The following is a 17235-nucleotide window of genomic DNA, read 5'->3' as shown; positions in this document are numbered from 1 at the left end:
TGATTATATGTACATATAATATAAAATTCCTAAGACAATGAAAAACAACCATTTAGTCTTCTCTACAGATATATGGAATTATTTCATCACTAATCCATTCTTCCAGAGCTGTTCCGTGTACATTAAGAATATAAGGTATATGTAATATACATATTTTAATGATTTATTTATTGTGTGCATGAGTGTGTATGCACAGGTCTGGAGATGCCAGAAGAGGACATTGGATCCCTTGGAGTTGGAGTTACAGATGGTTGTGAATTGCTCCATGTGAGTGCTGGGAACCAAATCCAGGTCCTCTGAAAGAGCAACAAGTTCTCAACTGCTGAGCCTGCAGTCTCCCCAGCCCTGTAATATATTTTGATTATAAAGACTGACTATGCTCTTTCCTATGACTTCATAGAATCATCATAATTTCCACTAACACCTTTGCATCTCCCTTTGGCTAGGGCAGGAGGGCTTTTGCCCCTTGGCACTTCTGTGACCATATAAGTTCCTTCAACTAATGAAATGTGGTAAGAAACAGCCTGTGTTATCTCTGGGTTAAAGAATAAAGCATCCTAAAGTCTCCTTTCGCTTTTCTACTTTGCTGAGGTTCTGAACTCTGCAAGGGCCCAGGCCCCTGAATGAGGAAAATATGATGTGGGGTGTATCCTGTTCCATGAATACTTGTATACTAGCAAAAAAAAAGTTTTACTGACTTGAGCTACTAGGGCATTGGGATTTTTTGTTATTGGAGAATAATTTGGACTATTGTGATTGATTATAAAGATGGCTCTATGTTAATATAAATATAGAACTACCTTGTTCTTTTTGTCAGATGCATGGAGATCTGTTATTTAGATATCCTAGGATTTATTTATGCCCATTTTCAATTACTCAGGGATATATAGTATATGGTTTGAATGAGATGCCCCCGTAGTCTTGGCCCCAAGTTGGTGGCACTGTTTGGGAGACTTAGGAGGTGTGACCTTATAGAGTAAGCACATTACTGGGGAAAGGTCTGAAGTTTAAAAATCCATGAACCATTCCCAGTGTGCCCCCTTGTTTCCTGCTTATGTTGGTTGGAGATGTAAGCTCTGAGCTGCTGCCATACAGTTCTGCCATGATGGTGGTGGACTCCTTTAAAAAAACCAAACCAAACCAAACAAACAAAAAACTAGAACCATAGACCCAATTATCAAGATGCAAATAATCATTTTTTAAGAGGTGCTTTAAAAATCCCACACAAGATTATCCATTACACACAAGCAAACTATGAAATGGCGTAAACTACAATCAGTGGAGGAAAAGCCAAAGATCCACGTGAGTAAAGACAATCTCCAGTGTATCCCATGCCTCACTCATAACCTTTTCAGTAGCAGATCCAGATGAAGTGACAATGTAGACAACACCACTCCTCTTAGCTCTGGCTACATTATCCCCGAAAGGAAAAAGGCATTAGAGCCAATAGAAATACCACTCATCTTGATGGCTCCTTCTTCTCTGCCTCAGTGAGTAACTCAGGGACTTCCTTGAGCAAAGCTTTCCACTTCACCAGAGCTTCACGCTCACCAACAGTGCTGGTCACATGATCAATGGCATTGAAGAGTTCCACTCTCTTCACCCTGGTTTTAAACTTCATGGTGAGCACTCGTGGATGGTGCCAAAGTCACCAAGAGTTTGTCTTGTACAGTGTACTGTGTACCCAAGACTGCTGTCCTGCTCCAATGCCAATAACCTGCCCACCCTTGGTGTAGCATATGAAGTTAGACTGATGACTACAATGAGGTCTCTGAGGGTAGACTCTGACCAATATTTATTCTTGGTGACAATATTGCTAAATAAGGACTTCTCAATGACACCATTATTTCTCTTCTGCCTCAAACCAAGGTCAAAGAGTGTTTGAACTTCATTTCCATCTGGTTTGTAGGACTGGTCCATCCAATTTTCTTTTTAGAAAGTGTTTTCAAGGCTGCTTCTTCATATCCTGGGGCAACAATACCATCCAACATTTCTCTAGAGATAATTTTTGCAGTCGGGGCATAACAAACACCAGATAATGTAACAAAATCCCCAAATGAAGACATCCTATTGGACTACTTTGCTCTTGTGTATGAAGTAGGCATGAGGATAGAATAGAAGTCATAGACCTCACAGACTCTGGTCTTGTCCTCACTGAATGGACTCCCAACATCAGCATCTACTGAGATGACATGCTTAAAAGAAATCACAGCTAGAAGGCTAATGCCTCTCTGAGTTCCTTCACCAGATGCCAGGTGTTCAAAGCAACACACAGGTTTATGAATTCAGGGGTTCTGTTGAGAACTGGGATGGGAAGCTTGGACTTCAGCTTATATAGCTAGGCAGGAGTCTGATGGTGGTTCATCTCATACCTCAGTGGCATCTGGGAAATTTCTTTTTACGGCTTCCTGAAGTAATCTGAAGTTGCCCCATTATATTGTGCACTATGAGTAAATTCCTTCAAAGCCAGCTGGTGCCTAGTCTTCAGGGAATTGTCTTTATTATTAGAGCTCTACATCTCTGCAGCCACCACCACATAGTCCTTGGGTTTTATATGACTGTCACTCAAGCATGATTTTTTGGCTGCAGCTCTCATTGAGGTCACTCCACCAATATCCATTTGTTCAACAGCTGCCTCAATAGTTACATCTGGAGAAGCCACAGTCTTCTTCACAATTGGGGGCAGGTTATAGGCAACAACTCATAGGGTTGAAATCAAGTTTGGCCATGTCAGCAATATTTTCTGGAATATTGCGTGCCAAGATTGCAGCATGGATGGCAGGATGCAAGGTTTTCACATGCGGCCCTTCCTCCCAATATTTCAAGAAACCCTGTTAGCTCAGGCACATCTCTGACTGCCAGGCTAACATCCCTGAGCACTTTTGCCATGCCTCTAGAAGCCACAAGACTCGAACCAAGAGACACAAGGTTTTTGGCAAATTCCATGAGGCAGGTTTTGTAAGACACTGGACAGGGCAAACTGGCTGAGGGACATGGATGCTATGCCAGGCCACAGAGTATGGAGATGGACAAACCATTTGTGTATGTAAGCAGGTTGGACTGGTGGTGGACTCTTATCCTTCTAAAACCATAAGTCAAAATGAACCCTCTCTTCTATAAGTTGCTTTGGACCTGTGTTTTATGACAAGAATAGTAATTAATTAACTGTATTTCAAGCATTCTTCCCTTACAAACAATGTCGGTTATCTTTTATGGAATGATCCTTTTAATTATTAATCTTTCTCAAAGAGATGGGATTTTATCAGAATAGCTCTTTGTAGGAGTTTTCTCTGTGTATAGGCTACTGCATACTCTTAGTTACTTTATTAAAATAATTTTGTAAATTTCTTATCAAAATCTTGCAATAGAAGAAAATCACTTTTAGTCAACCTGAATGAGCTTTATGAGAAGTGACACATTGTAGCAGGATCCTGTGCTGTTGTTCCCTTTGGGGGAGGGCCCAAGTAGGCACAGAGTCAATGACATAGACTCTGGGAGAATGTCAAAACAGCAAGGTCAGTTTATTCAGGAAGAGGCAAGCCTTATATACCTTCCACCCCACCCTGAGGGGGAAGTCTAATGAACATGCATATGCTGGTGTGACATGGCTGCCTGTCATTGGTCCAGGTCATCTCCAGATCATGTCTCAGCTGCTGTTGCTAAGGCCCTTAGGCAGACCCAAGTTGGCTCTCAGAAAGTATCATTTTTACTTGTTTGGGCCGGCTGGCTCTCAAGCCTGTTAGGGATGAGTCATCCCACAACACATGTCATAGATTTCAGATTAAGCATGTGGAGCCTCTTTCCCCCATTGCTTGCTGTGGTCTGGTTATGATGTTCTGGTTAATGAGCTTTGCCTCACAGACTGGTTGCTCCTGCATGTGCAATGAGACAACTGACTTGCTGTTCATTTCACCTACTCCATCCTCCTTCAATTTTGTCTTAGTTTCTTGTCCAATTCCTGTGATAAAACACCCAAAAAAGCAACTTGGAAGAGAAAGGGTTATTTTAGCTTGTAGTTCCAGGTTCCAGTCCATCATAGCAGTGAAGTAATAGCAGCAAGAACTGGAGAGAGTTGTGTATATCACATCCAACATCAGGAGCAGAGAGTAATGGCTGTGTGCATGCCAGAGCTCAGCTTGCTGTCTTCTTTTTACCCAGTTCAAAACTCAGCCCATGAGGTGGAGTCACCCACATTCAGGGCATTCCATTAACTCAACTGAGAGAAAACCTTCACAGGAATGGTCCAAAGACCAACCTAACCAAGAAAATTCCCTCTCGAGACTCCCTTTCTAGGCAATTCAGTATTACGCCAAGTTGATAATCAACCATCCCAGTCCTGTTGCTCTTAATCAGGAGTTACTGGTATTTCTCTTCTGTAGGTGTTGTCTGCATTGCAGGGCTTCTGACATCTGTAGTCATAAGTACCTCTTTTCAGCAACCCCCCTATGCCCATTTGTCAGTTCATTCTCGTAGTTCGCTTTTGGGGACTGATACATGCGTTCTGATTTCATTGATGATGTAGTTTGATTTCCATTACCTATTGCCTTTTCTTTGGGGGTGGTTTTTCAAAAAGAAAGAAAGAAAGAAAGAAAGAAAAAAAGAAAGAAAGAAAGAAAGGGATGATGCCAGCATTATGATACCATAAAACTACAAGTTTCTCATAATTCTTTAAAGATTTTTTCTTGCAGTTGTCACTAATTATTTTTAATGTGTATGCTGAATCTAAGGAAGTTCACAAAATCCCACTTGAGTTTTACTTTAGACAACATGGAATTTGCAACTTTGTAGTAAAAGGTATTATATGGCTCAACCCACTGTACTAAGAGCCTGTTCACTGTTGAAAGAATTGGCGTCCTGTTGTATATATGGAAGGAACAGTGGCCACAGCCCTCCTGTGCTTTATCTAGCTCACACCTTTGCCCTGCATTTTAACTGCTAGTCTCTTATTTGATGTCTCAGGCCTGCCTCTATTTAGTGTGTCTGATGTGAAATGGGCAAATTCTTTGTATTGTATGGTGTTTCTGTATCCACAGGGAGAATCTTGACCCATGCACAAGCTACCAGAAGTAGTAGTAGGAAGCTCATATTCCTAAGGAGCAGCTCTCTGGTAGTGACAGAGGGGGAGCTAGTAGCTAATTTCACAGCTTCTTTAGCCCTTGAATAGAAATATCCTGGGGTGAGTCTGTGAACTCTCCCAGACTTTATTGTAGTTTTGGTTGTGAGCCTAGTTTTTAACAGATGAGCCATCTCTCCAGTCCCTCAAAGACTTTCTCCTTCTTGTCTTTTATATTAGTCTTGATTATTTTATTATTTAAAACAATTTGAAATTTAAATATATTTTGGTCATATTCCTCTCCTCCTCCAAGTCTTTCCAGAGCTTCCCTCCCAGGGTTTCAAAACAGAAGTACCCATAGAAGAAATCAGCTCATAGACAAAACAGAAATACCTGTTAAAGAAATCAGCTCATAGACAAAACAGAAGTACTCATGAAGAAATCAGCTCATAGACAAAACAGAAGTACCCATGAAGAAATCAGCTCATAGACACACTGACTTAGGCTTCTCTTCACTGCTTCCTTCCATCACTTCCTGTGTTTGCTTCCCATAAACTCCTTGTATTCATTCAGTCTATGTCTCAGGCACATTTCCCTGGAGATTCCAGGCTTGGTGTCAGTAATGGCTGAGGGTAACAAGTCCTTTGGATGGGATCCTGAAGTCGGGCAGAGGGCAATACGTGTCCTATTGCTGTGGTTAATGGGTGTTGATAACACATTTGCTGGAAGTGTCACCAGGGGTGCCAGAGGAAGGGGAGACACTGGCCTATGTGGCAGTCATGGTGCCCAAAGATGTGGGAAATGGCGATTAACAGGCTGTGGAAGTGGGTGACTGCTGTTAATGGCCACAGAAATCTTAAATGAAGACGACTTATTCTGACCAGCCAACTATCAGCCCCAAGCACAGTGTGAGAACTAGAAGGCCTTTGATGAGGCCTTGAGCCTCACCTTCTTCAGCTGTCAGGCAGCCTCTGCTGAGTCAGGGGGAGCAGCCTGTGCAGAGTCAGGGGGAGCTCTGGTTGAGTGACAGTGACAGAGGAGGTGAACCCATCAAATCTAGAAATTTAGATGAACACTTTTATTAAATAAGAAACACAGAGCCAATTTCAGAGTTAAAAAGCCCAAGAGGTCAGAGCAATAGCTGAGAGCTAAAAACCTTTTCTTACCCTCACTGCTGCTGCTGTCCTTCCCCTCAGCAAAGAGACCTTCTTCCTGTGTATCTGTCCTTTTTATTGACTTTCTGTTCTGCCTTCTCATTGGTTGTAAACCCAACCCCATGACCTCCTAGTCACTGCCTGTCTGTACAGACCTCCAGGTCTTCCATGGTTGGTATTGAGATTAAAGGCGTGTGTCTGCCATGCTGGCTGTGTTCTTGAACACAGAGAGATCCGCCTAGCTCTGAGTCCCAAGTGCTAGGATTAAAGGCGTGTGCTACCACTGCCTAACCTCTATGTTTAATATTGTGGCTGTTCTGTCTCTGACCCTAGGTAAGTTTATTAGGGTGCACAATATTTTGGGGAACACAATACCACCACAGCCAACAAGTTCTTGAAAAAGGGAGGGCCCCTGAGATCTCGAGTGTATTTGTTTGGATGTGAAACCTGAGATGTCCCTGACAGAGAGACAGGGATAAACATGTCCTACTCACCAGTGTGTCCACTTCCGGGGCTGCATTGATATGTTTCCACAAACTGTGTGGTTTAAAACAGCTGAGGAGGCAGAAGCCTGACTCAGGTGTCAGCAGATGTGTTTTGTTCCAGGGGCCTCAGAGAAGGAGTACTTCCTGTTCTTCCCCAAGCCTCTGCTGGGTGCTGGTGCTCCTTGGCTTGGTATGGGCGTCACTCTATTCTTTGCTTCTCTTGTCACATGGCGGTGTTCTGTCCTCTGTCCTGTGTATCGTCTTTTCTTTTTCTTTTTTTAATTTTATCAGAAATTTTAATTATCATTCAGAAAAAATTGAGTGGATAACTTTCTCTGAAAAAATATATTGACTCTGTGTGGGCTGCAGCTATACACAAGGGGGACAAGACTGCCTGTAAGTAATGACCTTACTTTCTGATAATGACAGAAAGTCCCCTTTCCAGTCTGATTATAAAGGTACATGTGGCCCAAAGAGGCTGAGATGATATAAATACAAAACAAGAAAGAAAAAAGCAGTAAGCTAGGGCATGTAACAGGTTCTAGGAGGAAAATCTCAGAAATACCCAGTGGCAACAGGGAACATTTGGCTGGATTTGAAGCTCTTCAGTCGTCCTTGTCTTTCGCTCCGTGCTTGAGGATGCGTCTGAACTCGATGTAGTTGAAATTCCCCTTTTGGTCACTGGGGGCCTCCCTGTACAGCTCGTCCACTTCCTCATCTGTGAACCCATCACCCATGGTGGTCAGCAGCTCCCTCAGGTAATCCTCCTGGGTAGTGCCCGTTGCTTCCTCATCATCAAAGCAAGCGAAGACATTTCTGATGACATCTTCGGGATCTGTGCCATTCAACTTCTCACCAAACATGGTGAGGAACATGGTGAAGTTGATGGGGCCCGGGGCCTCATTCATCAGGGCATCCAGGTAGGCGTCGGTGGGATTCTTCCCTAGAGAAGCCAGCATGTCGTGCAAGTCCCCCTTGTCGATGAAGCCATCCCGGTTCTGGTCGATCATGTTGAAGGCCTCTTTGAACTCTTGGATCTGGGACTGGTCAAACATGGCGAATACATTGAATGTTGCGCGCTGAGGGCGCTTCTTGGTGGTCTTGGTCTTTGCCCTTTTGCTTGACATGGTGGTGGTTAAATCCCTGCTCAGCATCGAGAATAAGAGTTTAGCTCAGTGGTAGAGTGCTTGCCTAGCAAGCGCAAGGTCCTGGGTTCGATCCTCAACTCAAAAAAAAGAGTGTCTCCGCGAAGCCCCCCGACCTCTCCCACCGATTTAACAAATCGCCAGCAGCCCAAGCGTGTTTTCTTTTCTTATAAAGACACAAGACATATTAGATTAGGGCCCATTCCACTCCAGAATGACCTCATATCTGCAAAGAAGCTCTTTCCAAATAATGTCATATGCAACATTTTTCTTATCTTTAACCAATATTACTTTAATGGTTAAATTCATGGGCACAAGGGACAACACTGAATACATATGCATGAGATATAATGATCAAATATAATGAAATATAATAATCAAATCAGAATAGTTAGCATGGCTATCTTCTTAAATATCGAAAGGACTTTCTATTAACATGTAAGAATTACACATATTTATGGGGCACAGGGTACTCTTTCAATAAATGTAAATAATGTATGCTGATCAAATCAAAGTAGATGGCATTTTTACCTTATCATGATGTTGTGTTGGGAGCCTTCGGGAGCCTCTAATTCACAAAATGTAGTTTATTGTGAACTGTTGTCACCCTACTGTGATATCTGGGTTAGTGTTGGTGTATTTGGAGGAGACACAGTTCCATGTACCGTATCTGGAGACCACGGATGGGTACACCCCAGAATGACACCTTTCTCAAAGTCTTCTGCCACTTACTGCATCTAGACCCGTAGCTGGGACTGTGCTTCAGTCAGCATGGCTGCAGTCAGCATGGCTGCAGTGGGGATGGACCCTCCTTACTATAAGGAGCAAAGCATAATTCATCAAAAAATGATATATAGTGACCAGGTCAGAAGACTGTGTCTACGGGTTGGGCTTGAGAGTCTGAGGAGAGGGCAGAGTGTGAGGCTGACAGGAGACAGTGTGTGGAGTGGGGAGGATCTTCTACACTGGCAAAAGCATTTAGGGCCTGGCCTCACTTGCTTGGTGGGCAGTTCCCTGAAGCACCGAGATAGCACTGCCATGCAGTGTCTGAAGTAGAAGTGATGCAATCAGAAAGGAGACTGAGGACATAGCTCCGTTGGTGGGGTGCTTGTTTATAATTCCCAAAGCTCTAGGTTCAATCCCCAGCATTGCATAAAAAGTGTGTGCTGGTGTACAACTGAAATCTCCACTTAGGAGTGGAGGCAGGAGGATCATAAGTTCAAGGTTGTGTATAGCCTGGGCAACTTGCGATCCTGTCTTAGAGCTTAGAAAGCTGAGCCTATTAGGATGAGGACTGTGATGTGTTCATAGAACCTAATGGATGAAGAACAAAACAGCCTGTGGCTGGACTGATGGCTCAGTGGTTAGGGGTGTTTGTGTACAGGCCTGAAAACACAAGCTTCATCCTGGGTGCCTATGTATGCACGAATGTATGTATACATACACACATGTATGTACACATGTACACACACACACACTATATTGATTAAATGTGATTAAAAAATTAAAAATAAGACTTAAGATATAGGAAACCACTCAGAGATATGTTTCTCTATATTTCATTCAAGTTTTCCTGACACCATTACCATGAAAGGTAGGAATTAATACCTAGTCCAAGCTACACTTAGAGCTGTATATTACTTAAAGATATTTTTATGGAAGCGGCATTCTGCCTGCCCCTGTACTCCTGCTAGGGTTCGGATAGAGATCTATGTCCTGGGGCTGAGATCTTCAGGCCTTGTAGGTTTCAAGTCTGGGAAGAAAGAGTGTAGCCAAGTTCTTTAGCTGCCTATCACCTTGCAGTCAGGAGAGCCATGCCTGCTTATGCACCATGGATTCCCAATAAAGACTCGTCAAGAGACACCTGGTCAATCAAGCATTCAGTTGGTTGGAGTGAAGGCACAAAACCCACTTTCCACGCACACGCTTCTCTGCATTCAAAGGCCTTTCAGCTTCTTCCAACCCTGACTCGAAAGCAGCTGCTTAGCTTTTCATCACATATGCAGATGCATTTATCAAAAACTTAATTATATCCTGATCTCCATTAAGTAGTGGATTTGTAATTCACTGCAGAGAATCCTAGTCTGCAGAAGTAAATGAACCCAACAACATCGTTTCCTTCCTTTCGACTGTGACATGGACTCTTCAGTCACAGCGTGGGAGGCAATTGTCCTGCCAGCTAAAACAAGACCTCACTGTGAGAGCAAGAGGGATTGCTGTGTGACACAGCTGAGCCACCCAGATGGGAAACCCGGGGACAGCTTAACTGAACAATCGCTTCAGCAACTGGAGTTTTACATTTTCTTAACAAGACCATCAATTACCATAAAAACAGAACATACTGTGTTTCTTGCACTTGAAGCAATACATAGCAATTAGGGGATGGGATCTATTGTGTTTGGAGCTGGGGACACACACACACACACACACACACACACACACACACACACACACACAAATCCTGACTGCAAGTTCAGTCTATTTTGTTCCAAGGATCTTCCTTGTGAAACCAACCAATGGGTGCTCCCACCTTGCCGATTTTCTGTGGTATTTAGAGAATTTGGGGTGATACTTCTAGCTCCGACACCTCCTTGCTTAGCTCTTCTCTGTGCTAGGTGTCACACCTGTTTTGGTTGTCCTTTGGGGTTGCAGAAGCTTCTAACAAAAGCCATTGGGAGATGTTACCTGAAGAGCTCTTAGGGGCCATGCCTGAGTGGGTGTGGAGCAGGTGATGTTCCAAGAAACCATAGCAACTGATTCCTGCAGTGTTTCTCAGTTATGGGGACATGAGAATACATTCATGGGCACACATATGATTGGTAGCTCAATTAGCACTTAGCACAAATTCTGTCAACCAGCTTTGGTGTATGTTAGCTGTACAGGATTGGAGTTTATGTTAGTTGTACATGATTGGATTAGGAAGATGCAGGCTAACAAGTTGTCTCAAACAGTGTCCCGTTGAACTTGAGGATGTCACATTAGGCTGTGAGTAAGAAAATGCCACCTCGTTATTATTGTTATGACAATAATGGGATCTGACCCACTTCTTGTGTTTGAGGGCATTATCACATTCAGACATAAACAGAAATATCAACAGTTGTTGAATGTTTATCATACACTTGGCACTACACTTAATTTGATTCAGTTATACATTGCCTAATGATGGGTATATGCTCTAAGAAACATGTCATTAAGTCATTTGCCATTGTTCCCATATCACAGAATATACTTATGTTACTGGGAAAATGAAGGGTTCCCTATTTAGGCTTACTAAGAACCTTATTCTCATTAATAAAAGAATTTAGAAATATGTTCAAAAGAAAACATGAGAACAATTTTATTGGAATTTAAGAGAAAAACAACAGGGCAGGCAAGCTGTCAGCCTGGTAGTACTGGGAGGAAAAAGATGGAGAAGAAGGCAGCAAGTCATGCCTGTAGAATTAGGGTCCAAGAAAGCAGGGAGGCTCAGTAGTAAGCACGCAGCTGCTTGTTGGAAATGGCAGGGAGGGGGCTTTGCAGGATTAGTGAGAAAGTCCAGAGTCAGGAAAAACATGCTGAGGATTTGGGTCTTTATTCAAAAGGAAAAGAAAAGGGAAAAGTTAAGCCATATTAGAAGTTATGGAAATAGATGAGAATGTACAGTAGTTGAGATGTTTTGAAATTCATATGATCTTTATTATAACATGTTACTGTAGTAATAACTATTGCCAGATGGACTCTATATTGCCTGTGCTGACCTCCAACTTGAGGGCTCCAATGATCTTCCTCAGTCTCTTGAGTAGCTGGATTATGTGTGTATACTCTCACCCATGACTTAAAATTGTTCTATTTCATTATTGTTATTGTTTAACTATGTAATATACTATGCCTAATTTGTAAATTGAACTTCATCATGGGTATGTTTGTATTGGAAAAGAATAATACAGCCATGCTCCACTTAATGACATTTTAGCCAATTACAGACTATGTATACAATAGTAGTCCTATAAAATATTCATCTGGTATTATCAGAGCAATTTCTTAAAATTATTATTGTTATTATGTGTGTGTGCATGCACATGTGCTCACATGAATACTATGGTACACATAGCACATGATGGAGGTATGAATTTCTCAGAACATGTCCCTATCATTAAAGGACACAGGGTTTAGTGCTATACTATGTATGGTTTCTGCCATCAGTTGAGGTCTTGGAACTTATTACCTATGTTATATTATCACATTTTATTCTCATTTCCAATTGTTAGGAACTATATAGACACAAGGAGATTTTAAAATAAGATAGTGAAACAGAGTGGAGGACCAGCCACTATGGGTCCTGGGTGAACTTGGGGTTGATAGTTCCTCTTAGAGCCTGAGGAAGATCCTTGCTAAGGTTTGGATATGAAGTATCCTCCAAAGGTTTAGTCTCCATTCCCTGGTACTATTGGAAAGGTGGTAGAAAGAAATTAGGCTGCTGGAGTGGTCTTAAAGGGGATCTGGCTCTGGCTTCATTTTTTGCTTCCTGGTCCCATGAGTTGCCTTTCACCATTCACTTCTGCCAAGATGCCCTATGCTACCATGAGGCCCAGGGCAACAGAACCAAGTGGCCACCAGTATAAATCTCTTATAAATAAGCCAAGATAATTCTCTGAGCCAAAATAATTTCTGTCTTAGGGTTATTTTTCTTACTAGTCCTTTGAGAATTTCACACAATGTTTTTTGATCATATTCACAGCTCTCAAGCTCCTTTCAGAAGTACCCATTCTTCATACCTAGCCAACTTCGTCCTCTTTTGTTTTCCTAAACCCATCAGGTGCAACTCATGCTGCTCCAATGTTCTTTATCATACGGCCTTCCACTGATGCACTCGGTGGGGGTAGGGAGGAGGAGATACACTCCTAAAGAAAAGTGGCTTTCATTCTTCCAGCAGCTATCAAATGCCAGTAGCTCTTGGACTAGGGAGAAGAAGTATTTCATGCTCACTTCCCTTCTCCATACTGAGATTTCTGTCTGTTCCAGTGGTCACGTCAGAGGAACAGCAGGTGGCAGTTGAAGTTCAAGGTGTCATCCCACCAGGAGGCAATTGTCTGATGGGTGAATCTCATTTAGGCAAGGCCCGAGACTGTAGACCCTGGAATGTCTTTTGCTTCTCCTATGCTTTTACATGTTAGCTATAGTCATCTTTCTCCAGTACCTGGCATGGTGTGAATGGGTGTAGAGAGATCCCCACTGACTGTAACTTAGTATGTTTGTTTCATGGAAACATCCTGTTCTACTGGGCACTTTTACCTGTGGATTATTATGAAGATGATTCTTTCCTAGGATGTACTGTCTGGTTGATAATAATAATAATAATAATAATAATAATAATAATAATAATAATAATGTTAGTGTATACAGAGATTTGATGAATAAAAATAAATACAAGAAAATGTGTCATAGCTAAAGACTTATGAATTTCACCTAAGGAGCTGCTTTAAATCATAGCTCAGGTTAATGATTAAGGAAAACAATTGAATCCCTAGGAGCCAGGACGGCTCTAATTTTCTTAATGCTGAATGATGCAGTCACAGGTTTCAGTGTGCACCATTATCTGAAACAAAGCTTCAAAATAACTTCAGGTTAGACCAGATGCTTTGTTAATAGTTTTAAGATAAATAACCCCAGAAAACAACCTAAAGTTCACAAGGACACATAGCTGAGCTGTCTGTTCATTAGGCTAATGTTGAAAATGCAAAGCAGCCCATTTGCTGCTAGCTGACATACTTTCCTTTCTAGATCTGGTTGATGATCAAAGGTGATGATTAACCCCTTATACCCATTCCTGATCTCAATTTACAGATATAGGAAACTATTGATGAATGGGTATGTACTCTGAAGATTCAAAGTTCAGCTGACTGACTTTGTGTGTGTGTGTGTGTGTGTGTGTGTGTGTGTGTGTGTGTGTAAAAGTTTAGGTTTGCAACTCCCTTAAAATTCCTTATAAGATTATTGTTCAAGACAAATAATTAAGTGATTGATTCTTTGCAAACACAATTTGCAGCCTGTCAACAAAAGAGTTGGCTGAGAAAAAAAATGTCCCTTGCCCACTCATGTTCAATTAATCTATGACAAGTCGCTTTGATGTATTGAATGTGGGTTATTGAGATGATTTTTTTTAATCATGTAAGGGAGATGAAAAATATTTATTACCCGTATTCATCATAATCATTTACTTGAAAAATGGAATGTAACTTCATTGTGATCTCTGTGTTGCCTGAAAGATTTTATTGGGGTATATAAGCTGTATCTGGAGAAAGGAGGACAGGAGATCATAGGAAAATAAAGAAGGAAACCATCAAGAGAGTGTGTGAGTATCTTTTTCCCTAACATCCTGAGATTAAAAAGTCTCAGTATGTGCTGATGCTGTGGATTTCCCTTTGAATCCTGTGCTCCTGGAGGCTGGTACCCCAGGCTACAATAGGTCTGGTTTGAGCTTTTGCAGGTTTTGTGCATATTGTCCATAACCTGTAATAACCACTGTGAGTTCATAGGTGCAGCTGACCTGCTTTGTCTAGAAGATGCTGCTATTTTTTTGTAGTTACCCACCACCTCTGGCTCTTACAACCTTTCTATCTCCTTTTCTGAAATGATCCCTGAGCCTTGGCAGATGTGTGTATGTGTGTGTTTGTGTGTGTGTTTGTGTGTGTGTGTGTGTGTGTGTGTGTGTGTGTGTGTGTGTGTGTGTGTTATAGATGTCCCATTTGGGGATGAGCACCCCACAGTCTCTTATCCTCTGCACTTGGGGAAATTGTAGGTCTCTGTATTAATCAATACTACTACAAATAGAAGTGTCTTTGATGAAGGTTGAGAAATACCTTAATCTATGGGTATAATAAGTCATTATGAGTTGATTTAATAGTACACCTATTTATAAAAATGATATTAGTAGATTGTTCCTTAGGGCTGTTAAGCTACATGTTCTTGGCCTGATAATATTGCTGGGTATGGATTTCATCTTATGGAGCAGTATTTAAATCCAATCATAAAATGGTTGGTTACTTCCATGACATTTGTATCACTATTACATCAGTGGATATATCTTGCCAGTCATTATTATAGGCTCACAGGGTTCATAGCTGGGTAAGACTGATGATTGCTTTTCTTCTCTGGTAGCATGCATAGCACCTTCCAGCACTATGAAAACTAGTCAGTAGGGATAAAACTTATGTGTCAGGACCAGTACTTGATTTTCTAATGTTCTATGACTCAAGTTTGCGATGTGTTCAGCAACAGGGCTTTACCATCAAGTTCTGGGAAGTAACTAGGATCATTGGCAATAGCTTGTAATATTTGTGGGTCTATCAGATCTCATTGGTCAACAGCTCCAAAAGAGGTAATCCATTCCTGCTACTGTTTTTTTTTTTTAATTGCCTATATTATCTAGTAGGGGCATTGATGCCCTGTTATAGGGTAACTACATTTTAATTCCTTTTATGGGTGTGTAAGTATATATTTTTGGAAGCTTCTATGGTAATGTTTCTTTTTTTCTTTTTTCTTTATTTTTTGTGTTTTTCACATCATGAATCTCCATCCTATTCATTTCCCCACCCCTTCATATCTACCCTCTGCCCTTCCATCCTCCCCACCAAAATAAAATAAAATAAATTTTAAGAGAAAAAAGAAAAAAAGAGAGAAGGAAAAAATCAGTCTCATCATGGAAGCTGTAGTGTGACATGGTGATTCATGCAGTAAACCCTTTTATTCACATATCTTTATTTGCAGGTGTTCATTGAGGAGAGCCATTGGTCTGGTTTGGGGCCTCTAGTTTCTGCTACACTATTGATACTGAGCCCTCACTGGAATTTCTCTTGGTTATCCTATTGTAGCCCTATGTTGTGGAAATCCTGGGGCTTTGGGTCTGCAGGACCAGTCCCTTCATGTGCTCCAGTAGATCACAGATGGGATGGATGTTAGGGTGGGCCAACACATAACCCTGGTTCTGGGCCTGGGTAGTTTCAGGGTTGGTCAGACTGTTAGCTTTCCCTTGTCCTCACCACCAGGGTGAAATCTCTTACATTGTCCTGGCAAGTTCATCCCTTGCAGTGATGAGCAAGGGGTGAGGCCAGTTCTCCTGCTTTCATGTCCTCAGGGTCAGATCCCCCACACCTACAACTTCAGGGTTAGCTCTACTGTGTTGCCCTGGTGTAGCATAGGGGCCACTCTCCTGAGTACTGCAGCTGATGAGGTGCAGGGCCAGCTCTCCCACCTGCCTCAGGCATTGGTGGGGGGCAGTAATCTCTTCCCTGTCCATGCTGACACATGACAGATGAATAATGGGGACAGCTCTTCCATACTCACAATTTTGGGGATGGCTCACCCACACTTCTGCCAATGGAGTTGGCCCTATTGTGCTGTCCATGCAAGATGCAGGGCTTGCTTTCCTGAGTGTTGCAGCTGGTAGCAAGCAGGAGCAGTTCATCTGCCCTTATGACCTCAAGGTCAGTTCTTCCACTTGCCTCAGGCATTTATGCATCTCTCCTTCCCCCATGCTGCCACACAGAAATGTTCCTATATGTCTTTTTCAAAAGAACTTTAGTATTAGTTATCCCTCCTAGTACTACTCTCTACCTCCTCTACCTAGTCCATCTACCCTAAGACTAATTTAAGCATTTCTGTTCGTATTATTCCCCCTTTTCCATTTATACCGCTGCATTCTATCCTCCCTTGAAAGCCCCTTACTTGCAGGGGTCAATGGGACCCATTATGGCCAGTAGAGTAATGATCTGCGTAAGGCAAGAAGGTAGTTTGGTTCAACACTACTCAGGGTTGGTTAAAACTTTGGGAGTCTGACACCAAGTAGTTTATTTTAAGCATATTCAAGCACAGCACAATTTGGTGAAAACTTTCCTGGTGAGAATTAACTCAATCCCGTGTGCACAATAAAGCTTAAGATATCACTACACAGAAACTTTTTGTAAAGAACCAGTGACATCTTCCATAAAGATAGGTTCTATAGATTGACTTCATGTGACACCTTCCATAAAGAGAGTTTCTATAGATTGAGTTCATGTGACACCTTCCATAAAAATAGGTTCTATAGATTGACAAGCTCATGACAAGGGTCTGGGGGAGGATCCAATGTGATATTGGCCACACAAGCCACTAGACTATTAATCACATCCTTGCAGCCTTTTGGGGTGGATGACAGGTTATGCATCCATCCCTTTGAAGGGGCAATCCTGAGTGTTTAACGTTTCTGCTTCCTCTAGTGCTTATCTGTGAGCACAAGGACCTCCGTGCCTCCCATACTTACTACTTTCCTGACCTTTATGACCAACACAAAGCACACATCTCTGAACATAAAATTCACAAATGATAGAAAATATGCACCATTTGAATTTTTGGGTATGGTTACCTCATTCAGAATGATAGTT

At 42.0% G+C, this 17235-nt stretch overlaps 1 protein-coding gene and 1 pseudogene across 2 annotated transcripts; both read right to left on the bottom strand.

The window, feature by feature from the left end:
* Positions 1-1275: 1275 nt before the first annotated feature.
* Positions 1276-4496, bottom strand: LOC118577836 (annotated as a pseudogene).
* A 2483-nt stretch (positions 4497-6979) lies between these two features.
* LOC118578506 (myosin regulatory light chain 12B-like) lies at positions 6980-7838 on the bottom strand. 2 transcript variants are annotated; one of them, XM_036179508.1, is made up of 2 exons: positions 7607-7838; positions 7298-7459 (listed from the first exon to the last, which is right to left on the bottom strand). In XM_036179508.1, exons 1-2 carry the CDS (start codon positions 7817-7819, stop codon positions 7298-7300), a joined length of 375 nt encoding a protein of 124 aa, XP_036035401.1. In that variant the 5' UTR covers positions 7820-7838. The 2 variants fall into 2 exon arrangements, with proteins under 2 accessions (XP_036035400.1, XP_036035401.1); XM_036179507.1 differs by having other exon boundaries at positions 6980-7838.
* Positions 7839-17235: the final 9397 nt, after the last annotated feature.

Source organism: Onychomys torridus, chromosome 2, assembly GCF_903995425.1.
Source record: "Onychomys torridus chromosome 2, mOncTor1.1, whole genome shotgun sequence".
NCBI lineage: Eukaryota > Metazoa > Chordata > Mammalia > Rodentia > Cricetidae > Onychomys > Onychomys torridus.
This window is presented reverse-complemented; position numbering and strand designations above follow the sequence as displayed.

What these genes read in the sequence shown, in the direction of transcription:
- LOC118578506 (XM_036179507.1), bottom strand. Translation starts at nt 7,819, where the DNA reads ATGTCAAGCAAAAGGGCAAAGACCAAGACCACCAAGAAGCGCCCTCAG.